The sequence below is a fragment of the Oncorhynchus clarkii genome, chromosome 14, assembly GCF_045791955.1.
Source record: "Oncorhynchus clarkii lewisi isolate Uvic-CL-2024 chromosome 14, UVic_Ocla_1.0, whole genome shotgun sequence".
Taxonomy (NCBI): domain Eukaryota; kingdom Metazoa; phylum Chordata; class Actinopteri; order Salmoniformes; family Salmonidae; genus Oncorhynchus; species Oncorhynchus clarkii.
This window is the reverse complement of record NC_092160.1, coordinates 42,102,868-42,121,016: the sequence shown is the minus strand read 5'-3', so window position 1 is coordinate 42,121,016 and position 18,149 is coordinate 42,102,868. Positions and strand designations below refer to the sequence as shown.

The 18,149-nt window shown below is 51.6% G+C and overlaps 2 protein-coding genes across 6 annotated transcripts in view; one reads left to right on the top strand and one right to left on the bottom strand.

Annotated features, from left to right (window-relative positions):
* Window positions 1–202: 202 nt before the first annotated feature.
* On the top strand, window positions 203–2,168 carry LOC139365896 (spidroin-1-like). Its single transcript, XM_071102953.1, has 2 exons — window positions 203–995; window positions 1,141–2,168. Exons 1-2 carry the CDS (start codon window positions 203–205, stop codon window positions 2,166–2,168), a joined length of 1,821 nt encoding a protein of 606 aa, XP_070959054.1.
* Window positions 2,169–2,442: 274 nt separating this feature from the next.
* LOC139366610 (ribosomal protein S6 kinase a, like) overlaps window positions 2,443–18,149 on the bottom strand; it is a 121,391-nt gene continuing 105,684 nt past the window's right edge. For all 5 annotated transcript variants that reach the window (XM_071104299.1, XM_071104296.1, XM_071104297.1 and 2 more), the window contains 6 exons: window positions 13,024–13,113; window positions 9,286–9,444; window positions 8,448–8,609; window positions 4,303–4,497; window positions 3,357–3,497; window positions 2,443–2,659 (listed from right to left, as the gene is read on the bottom strand). In XM_071104299.1, the coding sequence (XP_070960400.1) occupies window positions 2,534–2,659; window positions 3,357–3,497; window positions 4,303–4,497; window positions 8,448–8,609; window positions 9,286–9,444; window positions 13,024–13,113 (873 nt within the window). In that variant the 3' untranslated portion in view covers window positions 2,443–2,533. The remainder of the gene's footprint in view (window positions 2,660–3,356; window positions 3,498–4,302; window positions 4,498–8,447; window positions 8,610–9,285; window positions 9,445–13,023; window positions 13,114–18,149) is intronic.

The following is an 18,149-nucleotide window of genomic DNA, read 5'->3' as shown; positions in this document are numbered from 1 at the left end:
GAAGGCTGGGGCCGAGGGGAGACGGGCTGGGGAAGGCTGGGGCCGAGGGGAGACGGGTTGGGGCAGGCTGGGGCCGAGGGGAGACGGGTTGGGGCCGAGGGGAGACGGGCAGGGTAAGGCTGGGGCCGAGGGGAGACGGGTTGGGGAAGACTGGGGCCGAGGGGAGACGGGCTGGGGAAGGCTGGGGCCGAGGGGAGACGGGATGGGGAAGACTGGGGCCGAGGGGAGACGGGTTGGGGCAGGCTGGGGCCGAGGGGAGACGGGTTGGGGCCGAGGGGAGACGGGCAGGGTAAGGCTGGGGCCGAGGGGAGACGGGTTGGGGAAGGCTGGGGCCGAGGGGAGACGGGCTGGGGAAGGCTGGGGCCGAGGGGAGACGGGATGGGGAAGACTGGGGCCGAGGGGAGACGGGTTGGGGCAGGCTGGGTGCCGAGGGGAGACGGGTTGGGGCCGAGGGGAGACGGGCAGGGTAAGGCTGGGGCCGAGGGGAGACGGGTTGGGGAAGGTTGAGGCCGAGGGGAGACGGGCTGGGGAAGGCTGGGGCCGAGGGGAGACGGGTTGGGGCCGAGGGGAGACGGGCTGGGGAAGGCTGGGGCTGAGGGGAGACGGGTTGGGGAAGGCTGGGGCCGAGGGGAGACGGGCTGGGGAAGGCTGGGGCCGAGGGGAGACGGGCTGGGGAAGGCTGGGGCCGAGGGGAGACGGGCTGGGGAAGGCTGGGGCCGAGGGGAGACGGGCTGGGGAAGGCTGGGGCCGAGGGGAGACGGACTGGGGAAGGCTGGGGACGAGGGTGAGACGGACTGGGGAAGGCTGGGGCCGAGGGGAGACGGGCTGGGGCCGAGGGGAGACGGGCTGGGGAAGGCTGGGGCCGAGGGGAGACGGGCTGGGGAAGGCTGGGGCCGAGGGGAGACGGGCTGGGGAAGGCTGGGGCCGAGGGGAGACGGGCTGGGGAAGGCTGGGGCCGAGGGGAGACGGGTTGGGGCCGAGGGGAGACGGGCAAGGTAAGGCTGGGGCCGAGGGGAGACGGGCTGGGGAAGGCTGGGGCCGAGGGGAGACGGGCTGGGGAAGGCTGGGGCGGGGGGGAGACGGGCTGGGGAAGGCTGGGGCCGAGGGGAGACGGGTTGGGGCCGAGGGGAAACTGGCTAGGGAAGGCTGGGGCCGAGGGGAGACGGGCTGGGGAAGGCTGGGGCCGAGGGGAGACGGGCTGGGGAAGGCTGGGGCCGAGGGGAGACGGGCTGGGGAAGGCTGGGGCCGAGGGGAGACGGGCTGGGGAAGGCTGGGGCCGAGGGGAGACGGGTTGGGGCCGAGGGGAGACGGGCAAGGTAAGGCTGGGGCCGAGGGGAGACGGGCTGGGGCAGGCTGGGGCCGAGGGGAGACGGGCTGGGGCAGGCTGGGGCCGAGGGGAGACGGGCTGGGGAAGGCTGGGGCCGAGGGGAGACGGGCTGGGGAAGGCTGGGGCCGAGGGGAGACGGGCTGGGGAAGGCTGGGGCCGAGGGGAGACGGGCTGGGGAAGGCTGGGGCCGAGGGGAGACGGGCTGGGGAAGGCTGGGGCCGAGGGGAGACGGGCTGGGGAAGGCTGGGGCCGAGGGGACACGGGCTGGGGAAGGCTGGGGCCGAGGGGACACGGGCTGGGGAAGGCTGGGGCCGAGGGGAGACGGGCTGGGGAAGGCTGGGGCCGAGGGGAGACGGGCTGGGGAAGGCTGGGGCCGAGGGGAGACGGACTGGGGAAGGCTGGGGCCGAGGGGAGACGGACTGGGGAAGGCTGGGGCCGAGGGGAGACGGGTTGGGGCCGAGGGGAGACGGGCAAGGTAAGGCTGGGGCCGAGGGGAGACGGGCTGGGGAAGGCTGGGGCCGAGGGGAGACGGGCTGGGGAAGGCTGGGGCCGAGGGGAGACGGGCTGGGGAAGGCTGGGGCCGAGGGGAGACGGTCTGGGGAAGGCTGGGGCCGAGGGGAGACGGGCTGGGGAAGGCTGGGGCCGAGGGGAGACGGGCTGGGGAAGGCTGGGGCCGAGGGGAGACGGGCTGGGGAAGGCTGGGGCCGAGGGGAGACGGGCTGGGGAAGGCTGGGGCCGAGGGGAGACGGGCTGGGGAAGGCTGGGGCCGAGGGGAGACGGGCTGGGGAAGGCTGGGGCCGAGGGGAGACGGGCTGGGGCCGAGGGGAGACGGGCAAGGTAAGGCTGGGGCCGAGGGGAGACGGGCTGGGGAAGGCTGGGGCCGAGGGGAGACGGGCTGGGGAAGGCTGGGGCCGAGGGGAGACGGGCTGGGGAAGGCTGGGGCCGAGGGGAGACGGGCTGGGGAAGGCTGGGGCCGAGGGGAGACGGGCTGGGGAAGGCTGGGGCCGAGGGGAGACGGGCTGGGGAAGGCTGGGGCCGAGGGGAGACGGGCTGGGGAAGGCTGGGGCCGAGGGGAGACGGGCTGGGGAAGGCTGGGGCCGAGGGGAGACGGGCTGGGGAAGGCTGGGGCAGAGGGAGGCTGGGGCAGTGGGAGGCTGGGGCAGTGGGAGGCTGGGGCAGTGGGAGGCTGGGTCCGAGGTGTGTGTGTTACATGTCAATAGAGGTGAGTTTCTTCATGTTGCGTCTCTGTGCCAGGCTAGAAGCAGCTACTGGCTCCAGGACTGGCTGACACGTCTTATGACCCAGAGCAGAGTAAGTAGCTGCCATCGCTTCCTACACAGGAAACACACAAACACAGGATCATTTAGTTGATAGCAGTTCTCTCTGCTGTCACCTTTCCAAAACACACAAACCACACACACACATACACAGGGTGCATTGGTAAACTGCCTCTGGGCCCCTCCGCTTAAAGACTAGGGTTGACAGTCAAGCACCGTAGCTAACTGGCTAAAGGGGTTGACAGTCAAGCACCGTAGCTAACTGACTAAAGGGGTTGACCATCAGGCACCATGGTGTGTGTGTTACCTTAACGAGGTGTAGTGCGTCGTGGTGCGTGATACCTTAACGAGGTGTGGTGCGTGATACCTTAACGAGGTGTGGTGCGTCGTGGTGCGTGATACCTTAACGAGGTGTGGTGCGTCGTGGTGTGTGTTACCTTAACGAGGTGTGGTGCGTCGTGGTGTGTGTTACCTTAACGAGGTGTGGTGCGTCGTGGTGTGTGTTACCTTAACGAGGTGTGGTGCGTCGTGGTGTGTGTTACCTTAACGAGGTGTGGTGCGTCGTGGTGTATGTTACCTTAACGAGGTGTGGTGCGTCGTGGTGTGTGTTACCTTAACGAGGTGTGGTGCGTCGTGGTGTGTGTTACCTTAACGAGGTGTGGTGCGTCGTGGTGTGTGTTACCTTAACGAGGTGTGGTGCGTCGTGGTGTGTGTTACCTTAACGAGGTGTGGTGCGTCGTGGTGTGTGTTACCTTAACGAGGTGTGGTGCATCGTGGCGTGCGAGCTGGAAGTGTGGTAACGTGTCTCGTTGCGTGATCCAGGCGTGTTTCAGGACCTGTTCAGCTGAATAACGCTGGTGAGGATCAACATGAAGCATCTTAGAGAGGAGGTCCTAGAGACACGAACAAACACACAACAACAGACTGGTCAACAAGCAGCATGCTAGATAACAGGTCCTAGCGACACAACAACAGACTGGTCAACAAGCAGCATGCTAGATAATAGGTCCTAGAGACACAACAACAGACTGGTCAACAAGCAGCATGCTAGATAACAGGTCCTAGAGACACAACAACAGATTGGTCAACAAGCAGCATGCTAGATAACAGGTCCTAGAGACACAACAACAGACTGGTCAACAGGCAGCATGCTAGATAACAGGTCCTAGAGACACAACAACAGACTGGTCAACAAGCAGCATGCTAGATAACAGGTCCTAGAGACACAACAACAGACTGGTCAACAAGCAGCATGCTAGATAACAGGTCCTAGAGACACAACAACAGACTGGTCAACAAGCAGCATGCTAGATAACAGGTCCTAGAGACACAACAACAGACTGGTCAACAAGCAGCATGCTAGATAACAGGTCCTAGAGACACAACAACAACAGACTGGTCAACAAGCAGCATGCTAGATAACAGGTCCTAGAGACACAACAACAACAGACTGGTCAACAAGCAGCATGCTAGATAACAGGTCCTAGAGACACAACAACAGACTGGTCAACAAGCAGCATGCTAGATAACAGGTCCTAGAGACACAACAACAGACTGGTCAACAAGCAGCATGCTAGATAACAGGTCATAGAGACACAACAACAGACTGGTCAACAAGCAGCATGCTAGATAACAGGTCCTAGAGCCACAACAACAACAGACTGGTCAACAAGCAGCATGCTAGATAACAGTGTGTACCTTGGAGCTGTCAGACACCATGTCCCAGTTCCCACCACTCAGAGAGAACTTCCCTGACCCCATCCTCAACAGGATCTCTTCAGGTGTGTCCTTGGGGCCGTTAGCGAAGGGCGTGTATCCTGCTAACATGGTGTATAACAACACTCCAAGACTCCAGATATCACAGGCAGCATCATAACCCTGACGCATCAACACCTACACACAGAAATACATACACAGAGAGAGTCACATCCAGAGAAACACAAACAGCAAAAGACAACACACACAAACTCAGTACAGGTAAGGGGCTAGAGAACACTCCGATTGCTTAACTTCACCTTCCTAACCCTAAACCATCTAACTTCACCCATCCAAACCCTAAACCATCTAACTTCACCCATCCAAACCCTAAACCATCTAACTTCACCCATCCAAACCCTAAACCATCTAACTTCACCCATCCAAACCCTAAACCATCTAACTTCACCCTTCCTAACCCTAAACCATCTAACTTCACCTTCCTAATGCCAACCCTAACTTCACCCATCCAAACCCTAAACCATCTAACTTCACCCTTCCTAACCCTAAACCATCTAACTTCACCTACCTAATGTCAACCCTAATTTTACCATTCCTAACTCACTGTAGACTTCCTAACACAATCTTTAGCCTTTCGTAACCATCCAACTTCAACCATCTAACTTAACCAATCATAACCATCTAACTTACCCCTGTCTAGCCCAAACACTCCAACTTTACCCTTCCTAACTTTTTAGTGACAAGGGGCACTATTCGGAAACTCTGATAAATGTCCAAAGTAAACTGCCTGTTACTCAGGCTCAGGCTCAGAAGCAAGGATATGCATATACAGTGGGGCAAAAAAGTATTTAGTCAGCCACCAATTGTGCAAGTTCTCCCACTTAAAAAGATGAGAGGCCTGTAATTTTCATCATAGGTACACTTCAACTATGACAGACAAAATGAGAAGAAAAAAATAATCTCGAAAATCACATTGTAGGATTTTTTTATTAATTTATTTGCAAATTATGGTGGAAAATAAGTATTTGGTCAATAACAAAGTTTATCTCAATACTTTGTTATATACCCTTTGTTGGCAATGACAGAGGTCAAACGTTTTCTGTAAGTCTTCACAAGGTTTCCACACACTGTTGCTGGTATGTTGGCCCATTCCTCCATGCAGATCTCCTCTAGAGCAGTGATGTTTTGGGGCTGTTGCTGGGCAACACGGACTTTCAACTCCCTCCAAAGATTTTCTATGGGGTTGAGATCTGGAGACTGGCTAGGCCACTCCTGGACCTTGAAATGCTTCTTACGAAGCCACTCCTTCATTGCCCGGGCAGTGTGTTGGGATCATTGTCATGCTGAAAGACCCAGCCACGTTTCATCTTCAATGCCCTTGCTAATGGAAGGAGGTTTTCACTCAAAATCTCACAATACATGGCCCCATTCATTCTTTCCTTTACACGGATCAGTCGTCCTGGTCCCTTTGCAGAAAAACAGCCCCAAAGCATGATGTTTCCACCCCCATGCTTCACAGTAGGTATGGTGTTCTTTGGATGCAACTCAGCATTCTTTGTCCTCCAAACACGATGAGTTGAGTTTTTACCAAAAAGTTCTATTTTGGTTTCATCTGAACATATGACATTCTCCCAATCTTCTTCTGGATCATCCAAATGCTCTCTAGAAAACTTCAGACGGGCCTGGACATGTACTGGCTTAAGCAGGGGGACACGTCTGGCACTGCAGGATTTGAGTCCCTGGCGGCGTAGTGTGTTACTGATGGTAGACTTTGTTACTTTGGTCCCAGCTCTCTGCAGGTCATTCACTAGGTCCCCCCGTGTGGTTCCGGCGATTTTTGCTCACCGTTCTTGTGATCATTTTGACCCCACGGGGTGAGATCTTGCGTGGAGCCCCAGATCGAGGCAGATTATCAGTGGTCTTGTATGTCTTCCATTTCCTAATAATTGCTCCCACAGTTGATTTCTTCAAACCAAGCTGCTTACCTATTGCAGATTCAGTCTTCCCAGCCTGGTGCAGGTCTACAATTTTGTTTCTGGTGTCATTTGACAGCTCTTTGGTCTCGGCCATAGTGGAGTTTGGAGTGTGACTGTTTGAGGTTGTGGACAGGTGTCTTTTATACTAATAACAAGTTCAAACAGGTGCCATTAATACAGGTAACGAGTGGAGGACAGAGGAGCCTCTTAAAGAAGAAGTTACAGGTCTGTGAGAGCCAGAAATCTTGCTTGTTTGTAGGTGACCAAATACTTATTTTCCACCATAATTTGCAAATAAATTCATTTAAAATCCTACAACGTGATTTTTTGGATTTTTTCCCTAATTTTGTCTGTCATAGTTGAAGTGTACCTATGATGTACAGGCCTCTCTCATCTTTTTAAGTGGAAGAACTTGCACAATTGGTGGCTGACTAAATATTTTTTTGCCCCACTGTACTTGGTAGAATCGGATAGAAAACACTCTGACGTTTCTAAAACTGTTAAAAAAAATGTCTGAGTATAACAGAACTGATATGGCAGGTGAAAACCACAGGAAAATCCATCCTGGAAGTGGGATTTTTTTAATGCGAGTGGTTTTCCATTGAATGGCTATTGACTATGTAATTGGTTATTGCCCAGATTGCAGGTCCTATGGCTTCCACTAGATGTCAACAGTCTTTAGACATGGTTTCAGGCTTGTTTTCTGAAAAACGACGAAGAAAAATAGCTTTTGGTTAGGGGACTGGGGAAGCATGCAGTACTGGTTTGCGCTCGAGACTGTGCACGCCCTTCGTTCTTTTTCCTTTCTATTGAATACGCTATTGTCTGGTTGACATATTATCTATTATTTAGATACACCCTAACTTTCCAACTACACCCTTCCTAAACACCAACTTTACCCTTCCCTACCCTCCAATGTCACCCTTCCCAAACCTCCAATGTCACCCTTCCCAAACCTCCAATGTCACCCTTCCTAACCCTAACTTCACCCTTCCTAACCCTAACGTCACCCTTCCCAAACCTCCAATGTCACCCTTCCTAACCCTAACTTCACCCTTCCCAAACCTCCAATGTCACCCTTCCTAACCCTAACTTCACCCTTCCTAACCCTAACTTCACCCTTCCTAACCCTAACTTCACCCTTCCCAAACCTCCAATGTCACCCTTCCTAACCCTAACTTCACCCTTCCTAACCCTAACTTCACCCTTCCCAAACCTCCAATGTCACCCTTCCTAACCCTAACTTCACCCTTCCTAACCCTAACTCCACCCTTCCCAAACCTCCAATGTCACCCTTCCTAACCCTAACTTCACCCTTCCCAAACCTCCAATGTCACCCTTCCTAACCCTAACTTCACCCTTCCTAACCCTAACTTCACCCTTCCTAACCCTAACTTCACCCTTCCCAAACCTAACTTCACCCTTCCTAACCCTAACTTCACCCTTCCTAACCCTAACTTCACCCTTCCTAACCCTAACTTCACCCTTCCTAACCCTAACTTCACCTTTCCCAAACCTCCAATGTCACCCTTCCTAACCCTAACTTCACCCTTCCTAACCCTAACTTCCCCCTTCCTAACCCTAACTTCCCAACCCCAACTTCCCCCTTCCTAACCCCAACTTCCCCCTTCCTAACCCCAACTTCACCCTTCCCAACCCTCCAATGTCACCCTTCCCAACCCTCCAATGTCACCCTTCCTAACCCTAACTTCACCCTTCCCAAACCTCCAATGTCACCCTTCCTAACCCCAACTTCACCCTTCCTAACCCTAACTTCACCCTTCCCAACCCTAACTTCCCCCTTCTCAACCCTAACTTCCCCCTTCTCAACCCTAACTTCCCCCTTCCCAACCCTAACTTCCCCCTTCCCAACCCTAACTTCCCAACCCTAACTTCCCAACCCTAACTTCCCCCTTCCCAACCCTAACTTCACCCTTCCCAACCCTAACTTCACCCTTCCTAACCCTAACTTTACCAATCTAACTTAACCCTTTAACCCTAACCCTCTATCTTGACCCTTCCTAACCCACCAACTTTATCCATCCTAACCCTACAACGTTATCCTTCCTAACCCTACAGCTTTATCCTTCCTAAACCTCTAACCTTCCTAACCCACTGCTTTCTCTCCCTCTTCTTCCTCCTCTCGCTCACCTCTGGAGCAACAAAGTTAGCTGTGTAACATGGTGTTAGTAGCAGTCCGTTTCCTCCTCTCAGCTGCTTGGAGAAACCAAAATCACAGATCCTGATAGAATCAGGATTCCCACTGTCGTCCATATAGAGGATGTTACTGGGCTTTAAGTCCCTATGGACAACCTAGAGGAAAGAGGGGGAGGAAAGAGATGAAGGAGGAAGAGGAAGGAGAGAGGGGGGAAGAGGAGAGAGAGGGAAGAGGAGAAAGAGCGAGAGGGAGGAGAGAGCGGGAGGATGGAGGGGAGAGAGGGGGAAGAGGAGGGAAGAGAAGAGAGGAAGAGGAGCGAGAGAGAGAGAGGGAAGAGGAGTGAGCGAGAGAGGGAAGAGGAGTGAGCGAGAAAGGGAAGAGGAGTGAGCGAGAAAGGGAAAAGGAGTGAGAGAGAGAGGGAAGAGGAGCGAGCGTGAAGAGGAGCAAGCGAGAGCGAGGAGGAGCGAGCGAGAGGGAAGAGGAGCGAGCGAGAGCAAGAGGGAAGAGGAGCGAGCGAGAGGGAAGAGGAGCGAGTGAGAGGGAAGAGGAGTGAGAGAGAGAGAAGGGGAAGAGGAGCGAGAGGGGAAGGAGAGAGAGGGAGACGAGAGAGAGAGAAGAAACAGGAAATAGGATGATAGAGGGAGGAGGGGGTGGGAGGGAGGAGGAAGGATAGGAGGTAGAGAGGAAGAGAGGACGGAAGGGAGGAGTGAGAGAGATATGTTAGACAAAAGTTTGAAAAAAACACCCACACCCAAGGTGGGTCAGTCTTACGTCAGTCTACAGTGTGTTACACGTGTGTAGATGTTTCTTCATACTGTGTCTCAGTCTTACCCCTTGACAGTGCAGGTAGTGGACAGTCTTGGTAATAGTGTAGAGAACAGAGCTTGCTTCTCTCTCTGAGAAGAACTTCTGTCTGAGGATCTTATCCAGTAACTCTCCTCCCTTCATCAGTTCTGTTACCACATACACATACCTGCCCTCATCATACACCTAACACACACACACACACACACACACACACACACACACACACACACACACACACACACACACACACACACACACACACACACACACACACACACACACACACACACACACACACACACACACACACACACACACACACACACACACACACACACACACACACACACACACACACACACACACACACACACACACACACACACGTTAATACACTGAGCTGCCAGTACAAACGGAATACATACAGACAGAGACCCAGTTTAGGGGTACGATAACAGCTTAGGTGTACGGTAACAGCTTAGGGGTTCCGGTAACAGCTTAGGGGTACGGTAACAGCTTAGGGGTACGGTAACAGCTTAGGGGTACGGTAACAGTTTGGCAATTAGTAGTAGCACTTCAGATCTCTATTTTCTCAAAACTAAGGCCGTCGCCGAAACGAAGACAGTTCTGCGGAGTTGTTTGAGGAAGGAAAGAGGGGAAGGCTCCACTCTCTCACTTGAGTATCTTACCTAGTTATTTACAGACACTTCCCACCCCTTGGCTGCAACCCTTCTAATGTAGTGTACCCTGCGCACACAACCCATGTGGAATTCCTGGGTTTCTAGCAGAGCTTGGAACTGCCGATCTGCGGTCAAAAACGCAGAGTTCCTCTCAGCCTATGCTGCCCTTCAGTCCCTAGACCTTTTGGCCCTGACGGAGACATGATCACCCCAGAGAACACTGCTACTCCAGCTGCTCTCTCTTCATCTGACTATGTTTCTCTCATAGTCCGAGAGCATCTGGTCATCACGGTGGTGGCACAGGGCTACTCAATTCTCCTAAGTGGAGATGTTCTCTTTTCTCACCTGTCCATCTCATTTGAATTCCATGATGTCACTGTCTGCTGTCCACTCAAGCTGAACATTGTTGTCATCTATCGCCCACCAGGTGCCTTTGTAGAGTTCCTCAATGAGCTTGACACCTTGATAAGTTCGTTAATTTCCTGCTGATGGCTCACCGCTCTTCGTACTTGGTGACTTCAACCTCCCGACATCTGCCTTTGATTTATTTATTTCCCCTCCTTACCTCTCTTGACTTCACCCTTTCCCAGTCCCCTCCAACTCACAAGGGAGCAATACACTTGACCTCATCTTTACTAGAGGCTGTTCTCCTACTAATCTCACTGTAACCCCCTCCAGGTCTCTGTTCTCCTACTAATCTCACTGTAACCCCCTCCAGGTCTCTGTTCTCCTACTAATCTCACTGTAACCCCTTCCAGGTCTCTGTTCTCCTACTAATCTCACTGTAACCCCCCCCCAGGTCTCTGTTCCCCTACTAATCTCACTGTAACCCCCCTCCAGGTCTCTGTTCTCCTACTAATCTCACTGTAACTCCCTCCAGGTCTCTGTTCTCCTACTAATCTCACTGTGACCCCCCTCCAGGTCTCTGTTCTCCTACTAATCTCACTGCAACCCCTCCAGGTCTCTGTTCTCCTACTAATCTCACTGTAAACCCCTCCAGGTCTCTGTTCTCCTAATAATCTCACTGTCACCCCCCCCAGGTCTCTGTTCTCCTACTAATCTCACTGCAACCCCTCCAGGTCTCTGTTCTCCTATTAATCTCACTGTAACCTCCCTCCAGGTCTCTGTTCTCCTACTAATCTCACTGTAACCCCCTCCAGGTCTCTGTTCTCCTACTAATCTCACTGTAACCCCCCTCTAGGTCTCTATTCTCCTACTAATCTCACTGTAACCCCCTCCAGGTCTCTGTTATCCTACTAATCTCACTGTAACCTCCTCCAGGTCTCTGTTCTCCTACTAATCTCACTGCAACCCCTCCAGGTCTCTGTTCTCCTACTAATCTCACTGCAACCCCTCCAGGTCTCTGTTCTCCTACTAATCTCACTGCAACCCTCCTCCAGGTCTGCAACCCCCTATTGAGTCCGCTGGTCTCACTTACACAGAACTACCCGACAACCTGCCCCCTCTCTCTCCAGATAACATCTTGCGACTAGTGAGGTCTGTCTGCCTGACAACCTGCCCCTCTCTCTCCAGATAACATCTTGCGACTAGTGAGGTCTGTCTGCCTGACAACCTGCCCCATCTCTCTCCAGATATCTCTGCCTGGCCGGTTCCCCTCTTTCCACTGGGATTCTCTGCCTCTAACCCTATTACAGGGGCTGAGTCACTGGCTTACTAGGGCTCTTTCATACCATCCCTAGGAGGGGTGTGTCACTTGAGTGGGTTGAGTCACTGATGTGATCTACCTGTCTGGGTTGGCGCCCCCCCTTGGGTTGTGCCGTGACGGAGATCTTTGTGGGCTATACTCGGCCTTGTCTCAGGATGGTAAGTTGGTGGTTGAAGATATCCCTCTATTGGTGTGGGGGCTGTGCTTTGGAAAAGTGGGTGGGGTTATATCCTTCCTGTTTGGCACTGTCCGGGGGTGTCATCGGATGGGGCCACAGTGTCTCCTGACCCCTCCTGTCTCAGCCTCCAGTATTTATGCTGTAGTAGTTTACGTGTCGGGGGGCTAGGGTCAGTTTGTTATATCTGGAGTACTTCTCCTGTCCTATCCGGTGTCTCTAATTCTCTCTTTCTTTCTTTCTCTCTCTCTCTCTCGGAGGACGTGAGCCCTAGGACCATGACTCAGGACTACCTGACATGATGACTCCTTGCTGTCCCCAGTCCACCTGGCCGTGCTGCTGCTCCAGTTTCAACTGTCCATTTATGAACATTTGAACATCTTGGCCATGTTCTGTTATAATCTCCACCCGGCACAGCCAGAAGAGGACTGGCCACCCCACATAGCCTGGTTCCTCTCTAGGTTTCCTAGAGGTAAGGTAACTTGTTACCTTTCTCTCTGTCCTTGGTGATAGCTACTTGTTACCTTTCTCTCTGACCTTGGTGATAGCTACTTGTTACCAGTCTCTCTGTCCTTGGTGATAGCTACTTGTTACTAGTCTCTCTGACCTTGGTGATAGCTACTTGTTACCAGTCTCTCTGTCCTTGGTGATAGCTACTTGTTACCAGTCTCTCTGTCCTTGGTGATAGCTACTTGTTACCAGTCTCTCTGACCTTGGTGATAGCTACTTGTTACCAGTCTCTCTGACCTTGGTGATAGCTACTTGTTACCAGTCTCTCTGACCTTGGTGATAGCTACTTGTTACCAGTCTCTCTGACCTTGGTGATAGCTACTTGTTACCAGTCTCTCTGTCCTTGGTGATAGCTACTTGTTACCAGTCTCTCTGTCCTTGGTGATAGCTACTTGTTACCAGTCTCTCTGTCCTTGGTGATAGCTACTTGTTACCAGTCTCTCTGTCCTTGGTGATAGCTACTTGTTACCAGTCTCTCTGTCCTTGGTGATAGCTACTTGTTACCAGTCTCTCTGTCCTTGGTGACTGTGATATGTGGTTGTCCCACCTACACTTACATTTGTCCTTTAGCAGACACTCTTAACCAGAGCAACTTACAGTAGTGAGGGGATACATTTCCACACGGGACCTAGCCATTTTAAGATGAATGCACTAACTATAAGTCGCTCTAAATAAGAGCATCTGCTAAATTACTCAAATGTAAATGTAACAGTTTGGGATACAGTACTTACATCTTTGAGTGTGATGATGTTGGGGTGTTGTGCGTATCTCATCAGAATCTCAATCTCCTCCGATGGATCCCTCTTACCCTTATCTATTATCTAGAAAGACAGACATTGAGGTGAGTATCTAGTTAGAACAGGTTTAGTTGGATACTTTGACTTGACTTTGCTTATATCATTTTTTACACCCTTTTTCTCCCTCATCACTGCAACTCCCTGGAGGGCTCAGGAGAGGTGAAGGTCGAGTCATGCATCCTCCGAAACATTACCTGCCAAACCACGTTCCTTAACATCCACCCGCTTAACCCGGAAGCCAGCTGCACCAATGTGTCGGAGGAAACACTGTTAAACTGACAACCGAAGTCAGCCTGCAGGCGCCCGGCCCACAAGGTGGCGCTAGAGAGCTGTAAGCCATGTAAAGCCCCCCCGACCGAACCCTCCCCTAACCCAGACAACGATGGGCCAATTGTGCTCCACCATATGTTGACCGCCGGTTGTGACAGCCTGGGATCAAACCAGGGTCTGTGGTGACGCCTTAAGCACTGCGGTGCAGTGCAGTGCCTTAGACTGCTGCGCCACTCGGGGGGCCCTTAAGTTAATCTTTCTATATGAACTGTGTAGAGTTGCTAAATCTTCCCGGAAACTGATCGGCATTTTGAACTATGGTGCAGCATCACAGTAGAGCTACAAGCCAGAATCCGACTGTGATGCCATGAGTTGTTCTCCTGCCCTCTGCTGGTAGATATGAGAACTGCTCCATAGACTCACAGTGTAGTAATCACAGATATTCAATTAATTTCAAATCAAACTTTGTCACATGCTCCGAATACAAGTGTAGACCTTACCGTGAACTGCTTACTTACAAGCCATTAACCAACAGTACAGTTCAAGAAGAGTTAAGAAAATATTTACCAAATAAACTAAAGTTAAAAATAATAAAAAGTAACACAATAAAATAACAATAACGAGGCTTTATACCGGTACCGAGTCAATGCATGGGGGTACAGGTTAGTTGAGGTAACTGTTATATGTAGGTAGGGGTATGCATAGCCTATGCATAGATAATAAACAGCAAGTAGCAGCTGTGTAAAAACAAATGAGGAGGGGGGGGGTCAATGTAAATAGTCCGGTAGCAATTTGATTAATTGTTCAGCAGTCTGATGGCTTGGGGGTAGAAGCTGTTCAGAAGTCTGATGGCTTGGGGGTAGAAGCTGTTCAGCAGTCTGATGGCTTGGGGGTAGAAGCTGTTCAGCAGTCTGATGGCTTGGGGGTAGAAGCTGTTCAGCATTCTAATGGCTTGGGGGTAGAAGCTGTTCAGCATTCTAATGGCTTGGGGTAGAAGCTGTTCAGCAGTCTGATGGTTTGGGGGTAGAAGCTGTTCAGCAGTCTGATGGCTTGGGGGTAGAAGCTGTTCAGCAGTCTGATGGCTTGGGGGTAGAAGCTGTTCAGCAGTCTGATGGCTTGGGGGTAGAAGCTGTTCAGCAGTCTGATGGCTTGGGGGTAGAAGCTGTTCAGCAGCCTGATGGCTTGGGGGTAGAAGCTGTTCAGCAGTCTGATGGCTTGGGAGTAGAAGCGGTTCAGCAGACTAATGGTTTGGGGGCAGAAGCTGTTCAGCAGACTAATGGTTTGGGGGCAGAAGCTGTTCAGCAGACTAATGGTTTGGGGGCAGAAGCTGTTCAGCAGACTAATGGTTTGGGGGCAGAAGCTGTTCAGCAGACTAATGGTTTGGGGGTAGAAGCTGTTCAGCAGCCTGATGGCTTGGGGGTAGAAGCTGTTCAGCAGTCTGATGGCTTGGGGGTAGAAGCTGTTCAGCAGTCTGATGGCTTGGGGGTAGAAGCTGTTCAGCAGTCTGATGGCTTGGGGGTAGAAGCTGTTCAGCATTCTAATGGCTTGGGGTAGAAGCTGTTCAGCAGCCTGATGGCTTGGGGGTAGAAGCTGTTCAGCAGCCTGATGGCTTGGGGGTAGAAGCTGTTCAGCAGCCTGATGGTTTGGGGGTAGAAGCTGTTCAGCAGTCTGATGGCTTGGGAGTAGAAGCGGTTCAGCAGTCTGATGGCTTGGGAGTAGAAGCGGTTCAGCAGACTAATGGTTTGGGGGCAGAAGCTGTTCAGCAGACTAATGGTTTGGGGGCAGAAGCTGTTCAGCAGACTAATGGTTTGGGGGCAGAAGCTGTTCAGCAGTCTGATGGCTTGGGGGTAGAAGCTGTTCAGCAGTCTGATGGCTTGGGGGTAGAAGCTGTTCAGCAGTCTGATGGCTTGGGGGTAGAAGCTGTTCAGCAGTCTGATGGCTTGGGGGTAGAAGCTGTTCAGCAGTCTGATGGCTTGGGGGTAGAAGCTGTTCAGCATTCTAATGGCTTGGGGGTAGAAGCTGTTCAGCATTCTAATGGCTTGGGGTAGAAGCTGTTCAGCAGTCTGATGGTTTGGGGGTAGAAGCTGTTCAGCAGTCTGATGGCTTGGGGGTAGAAGCTGTTCAGCAGTCTGATGGCTTGGGGGTAGAAGCTGTTCAGCAGTCTGATGGCTTGGGGGTAGAAGCTGTTCAGCAGTCTGATGGCTTGGGGGTAGAAGCTGTTCAGCAGTCTGATGGCTTGGGGGTAGAAGCTGTTCAGCAGTCTGATGGCTTGGGGGTAGAAGCTGTTCAGCATTCTAATGGCTTGGGGGTAGAAGCTGTTCAGCATTCTAATGGCTTGGGGTAGAAGCTGTTCAGCAGCCTGATGGCTTGGGGGTAGAAGCTGTTCAGCAGCCTGATGGTTTGGGGGTAGAAGCTGTTCAGCAGTCTGATGGCTTGGGAGTAGAAGCGGTTCAGCAGACTAATGGTTTGGGGGCAGAAGCTGTTCAGCAGACTAATGGTTTGGGGGCAGAAGCTGTTCAGCAGACTAATGGTTTGGGGGCAGAAGCTGTTCAGCAGACTAATGGTTTGGGGGCAGAAGCTGTTCAGCAGACTAATGGTTTGGGGGTAGAAGCTGTTCAGCAGCCTGATGGCTTGGGGGTAGAAGCTGTTCAGCAGTCTGATGGCTTGGGGGTAGAAGCTGTTCAGCAGTCTGATGGCTTGGGGGTAGAAGCTGTTCAGCATTCTAATGGCTTGGGGGTAGAAGCTGTTCAGCATTCTAATGGCTTGGGGGTAGAAGCTGTTCAGCATTCTAATGGCTTGGGGTAGAAGCTGTTCAGCAGCCTGATGGCTTGGGGGTAGAAGCTGTTCAGCAGCCTGATGGCTTGGGGGTAGAAGCTGTTCAGCAGCCTGATGGTTTGGGGGTAGAAGCTGTTCAGCAGTCTGATGGCTTGGGGGTAGAAGCTGTTCAGCAGTCTGATGGCTTGGGGGTAGAAGCTGTTCAGCAGTCTGATGGCTTGGGGGTAGAAGCTGTTCAGCAGTCTGATGGCTTGGGGGTAGAAGCTGTTCAGCAGTCTGATGGCTTGGGGGTAGAAGCTGTTCAGCAGTCTGATGGCTTGGGAGTAGAAGCTGTTCAGCAGTCTGATGGCTTGGGAGTAGAAGCTGTTCAGCAGACTAATGGTTTGGGGGCAGAAGCTGTTCAGCAGACTAATGGCTTGGGGGTAGAAGCTGTTCAGCAGTCTGATGGCTTGGGAGTAGAAGCTGTTCAGCAGACTAATGGTTTGGGGGCAGAAGCTGTTCAGCAGACTAATGGTTTGGGGGCAGAAGCTGTTCAGCAGACTAATGGTTTGGGGGCAGAAGCTGTTCAGCAGACTAATGGTTTGGGGGCAGAAGCTGTTCAGCAGACTAATGGTTTGGGGGCAGAAGCTGTTCAGCAGACTAATGGTTTGGGGGCAGAAGCTGTTCAGCAGACTAATGGTTTGGGGGTAGAAGCTGTTCAGCAGCCTGATGGCTTGGGGGTAGAAGCTGTTCAGCAGACTAATGGCTTGGGGGTAGAAGCTGTTCAGCAGCCTGATGGCTTGGGAGTAGAAGCTGTTCAGCAGACTAATGGTTTGGGGGTAGAAGCTGTTCAGCAGACTAATGGCTTGGGGGTAGAAGCTGTTCAGCAGACTAATGGCTTGGGGGTAGAAGCTGTTCAGCAGACTAATGGCTTGGGGGCAGAAGCTGTATTTAGTAAAACACTTGTAATCAGAGATGTCATATATCATTCTATGAAAGTAACATCACTATAATGAAGGATGTACAGAGAATATGGATTAGATAGTAGTGTTAACATCAGTGTGTAAACAACACTCCCATCCATATGGATTAGATAGTAGTGTTAACATCAGTGTGTAAACAACACTCCTGTCCATATGGATTAGATAGTAGTGTTAACATCAGTGTGTAAACAACACTCCCATCCATATGGATTAGATAGTAGTGTTAACATCAGTGTGTAAACAACACTCCTGTCCATATGGATTAGATAGTAGTGTTAACATCAGTGTGTAAACAACACTCCCATCCATATGGATTAGATAGTAGTGTTAACATGTCAGTGTGTAAACAACACTCCCATCCATATGGATTAGATAGTAGTGTTCACATAACATCAGTGTGTAAACAACACTCCCATCCATATGGATTAGATAGTAGTGTTAACATCAGTGTGTAAACAACACTCCCATCCATATGGATTAGATAGTAGTGTTAACATGTCAGTGTGTAAACAACACTCCCACCAATATGGATTAGATAGTAGTGTTAACATAACATCAGTGTGTAAACAACACTCCCATCCATATGGATTAGATAGTAGTGTTAACATAACATCAGTGTGTAAACAACACTCCCGTCCATATGGATTAGATAGTAGTGTTAACATATCAGTGTGTAAACAACACTCCCATCCATATGGATTAGATAGTAGCGTTAACATCAGTGTGTAAACAACACTCCCATCCATATGGATTAGATAGTAGTGTTAACATATCAGTGTGTAAACAACACTCCCATCCATATGGATTAGATAGTAGTGTTAACATCAGTGTGTAAACAACACTCCCATCCATATGGATTAGATAGTAGTGTTAACAGTGTGTAAACAACACTCCCATCCATATGGATTAGATAGTAGTGTTAACATATCAGTGTGTAAACACTCCCATCCATATGGATTAGATAGTAGTGTTAACATAACATCAGTGTGTAAACAACACTCCCATCTATATGGATTAGATAGCAGTGTTAACATGTCAGTGTGTAAACAACAC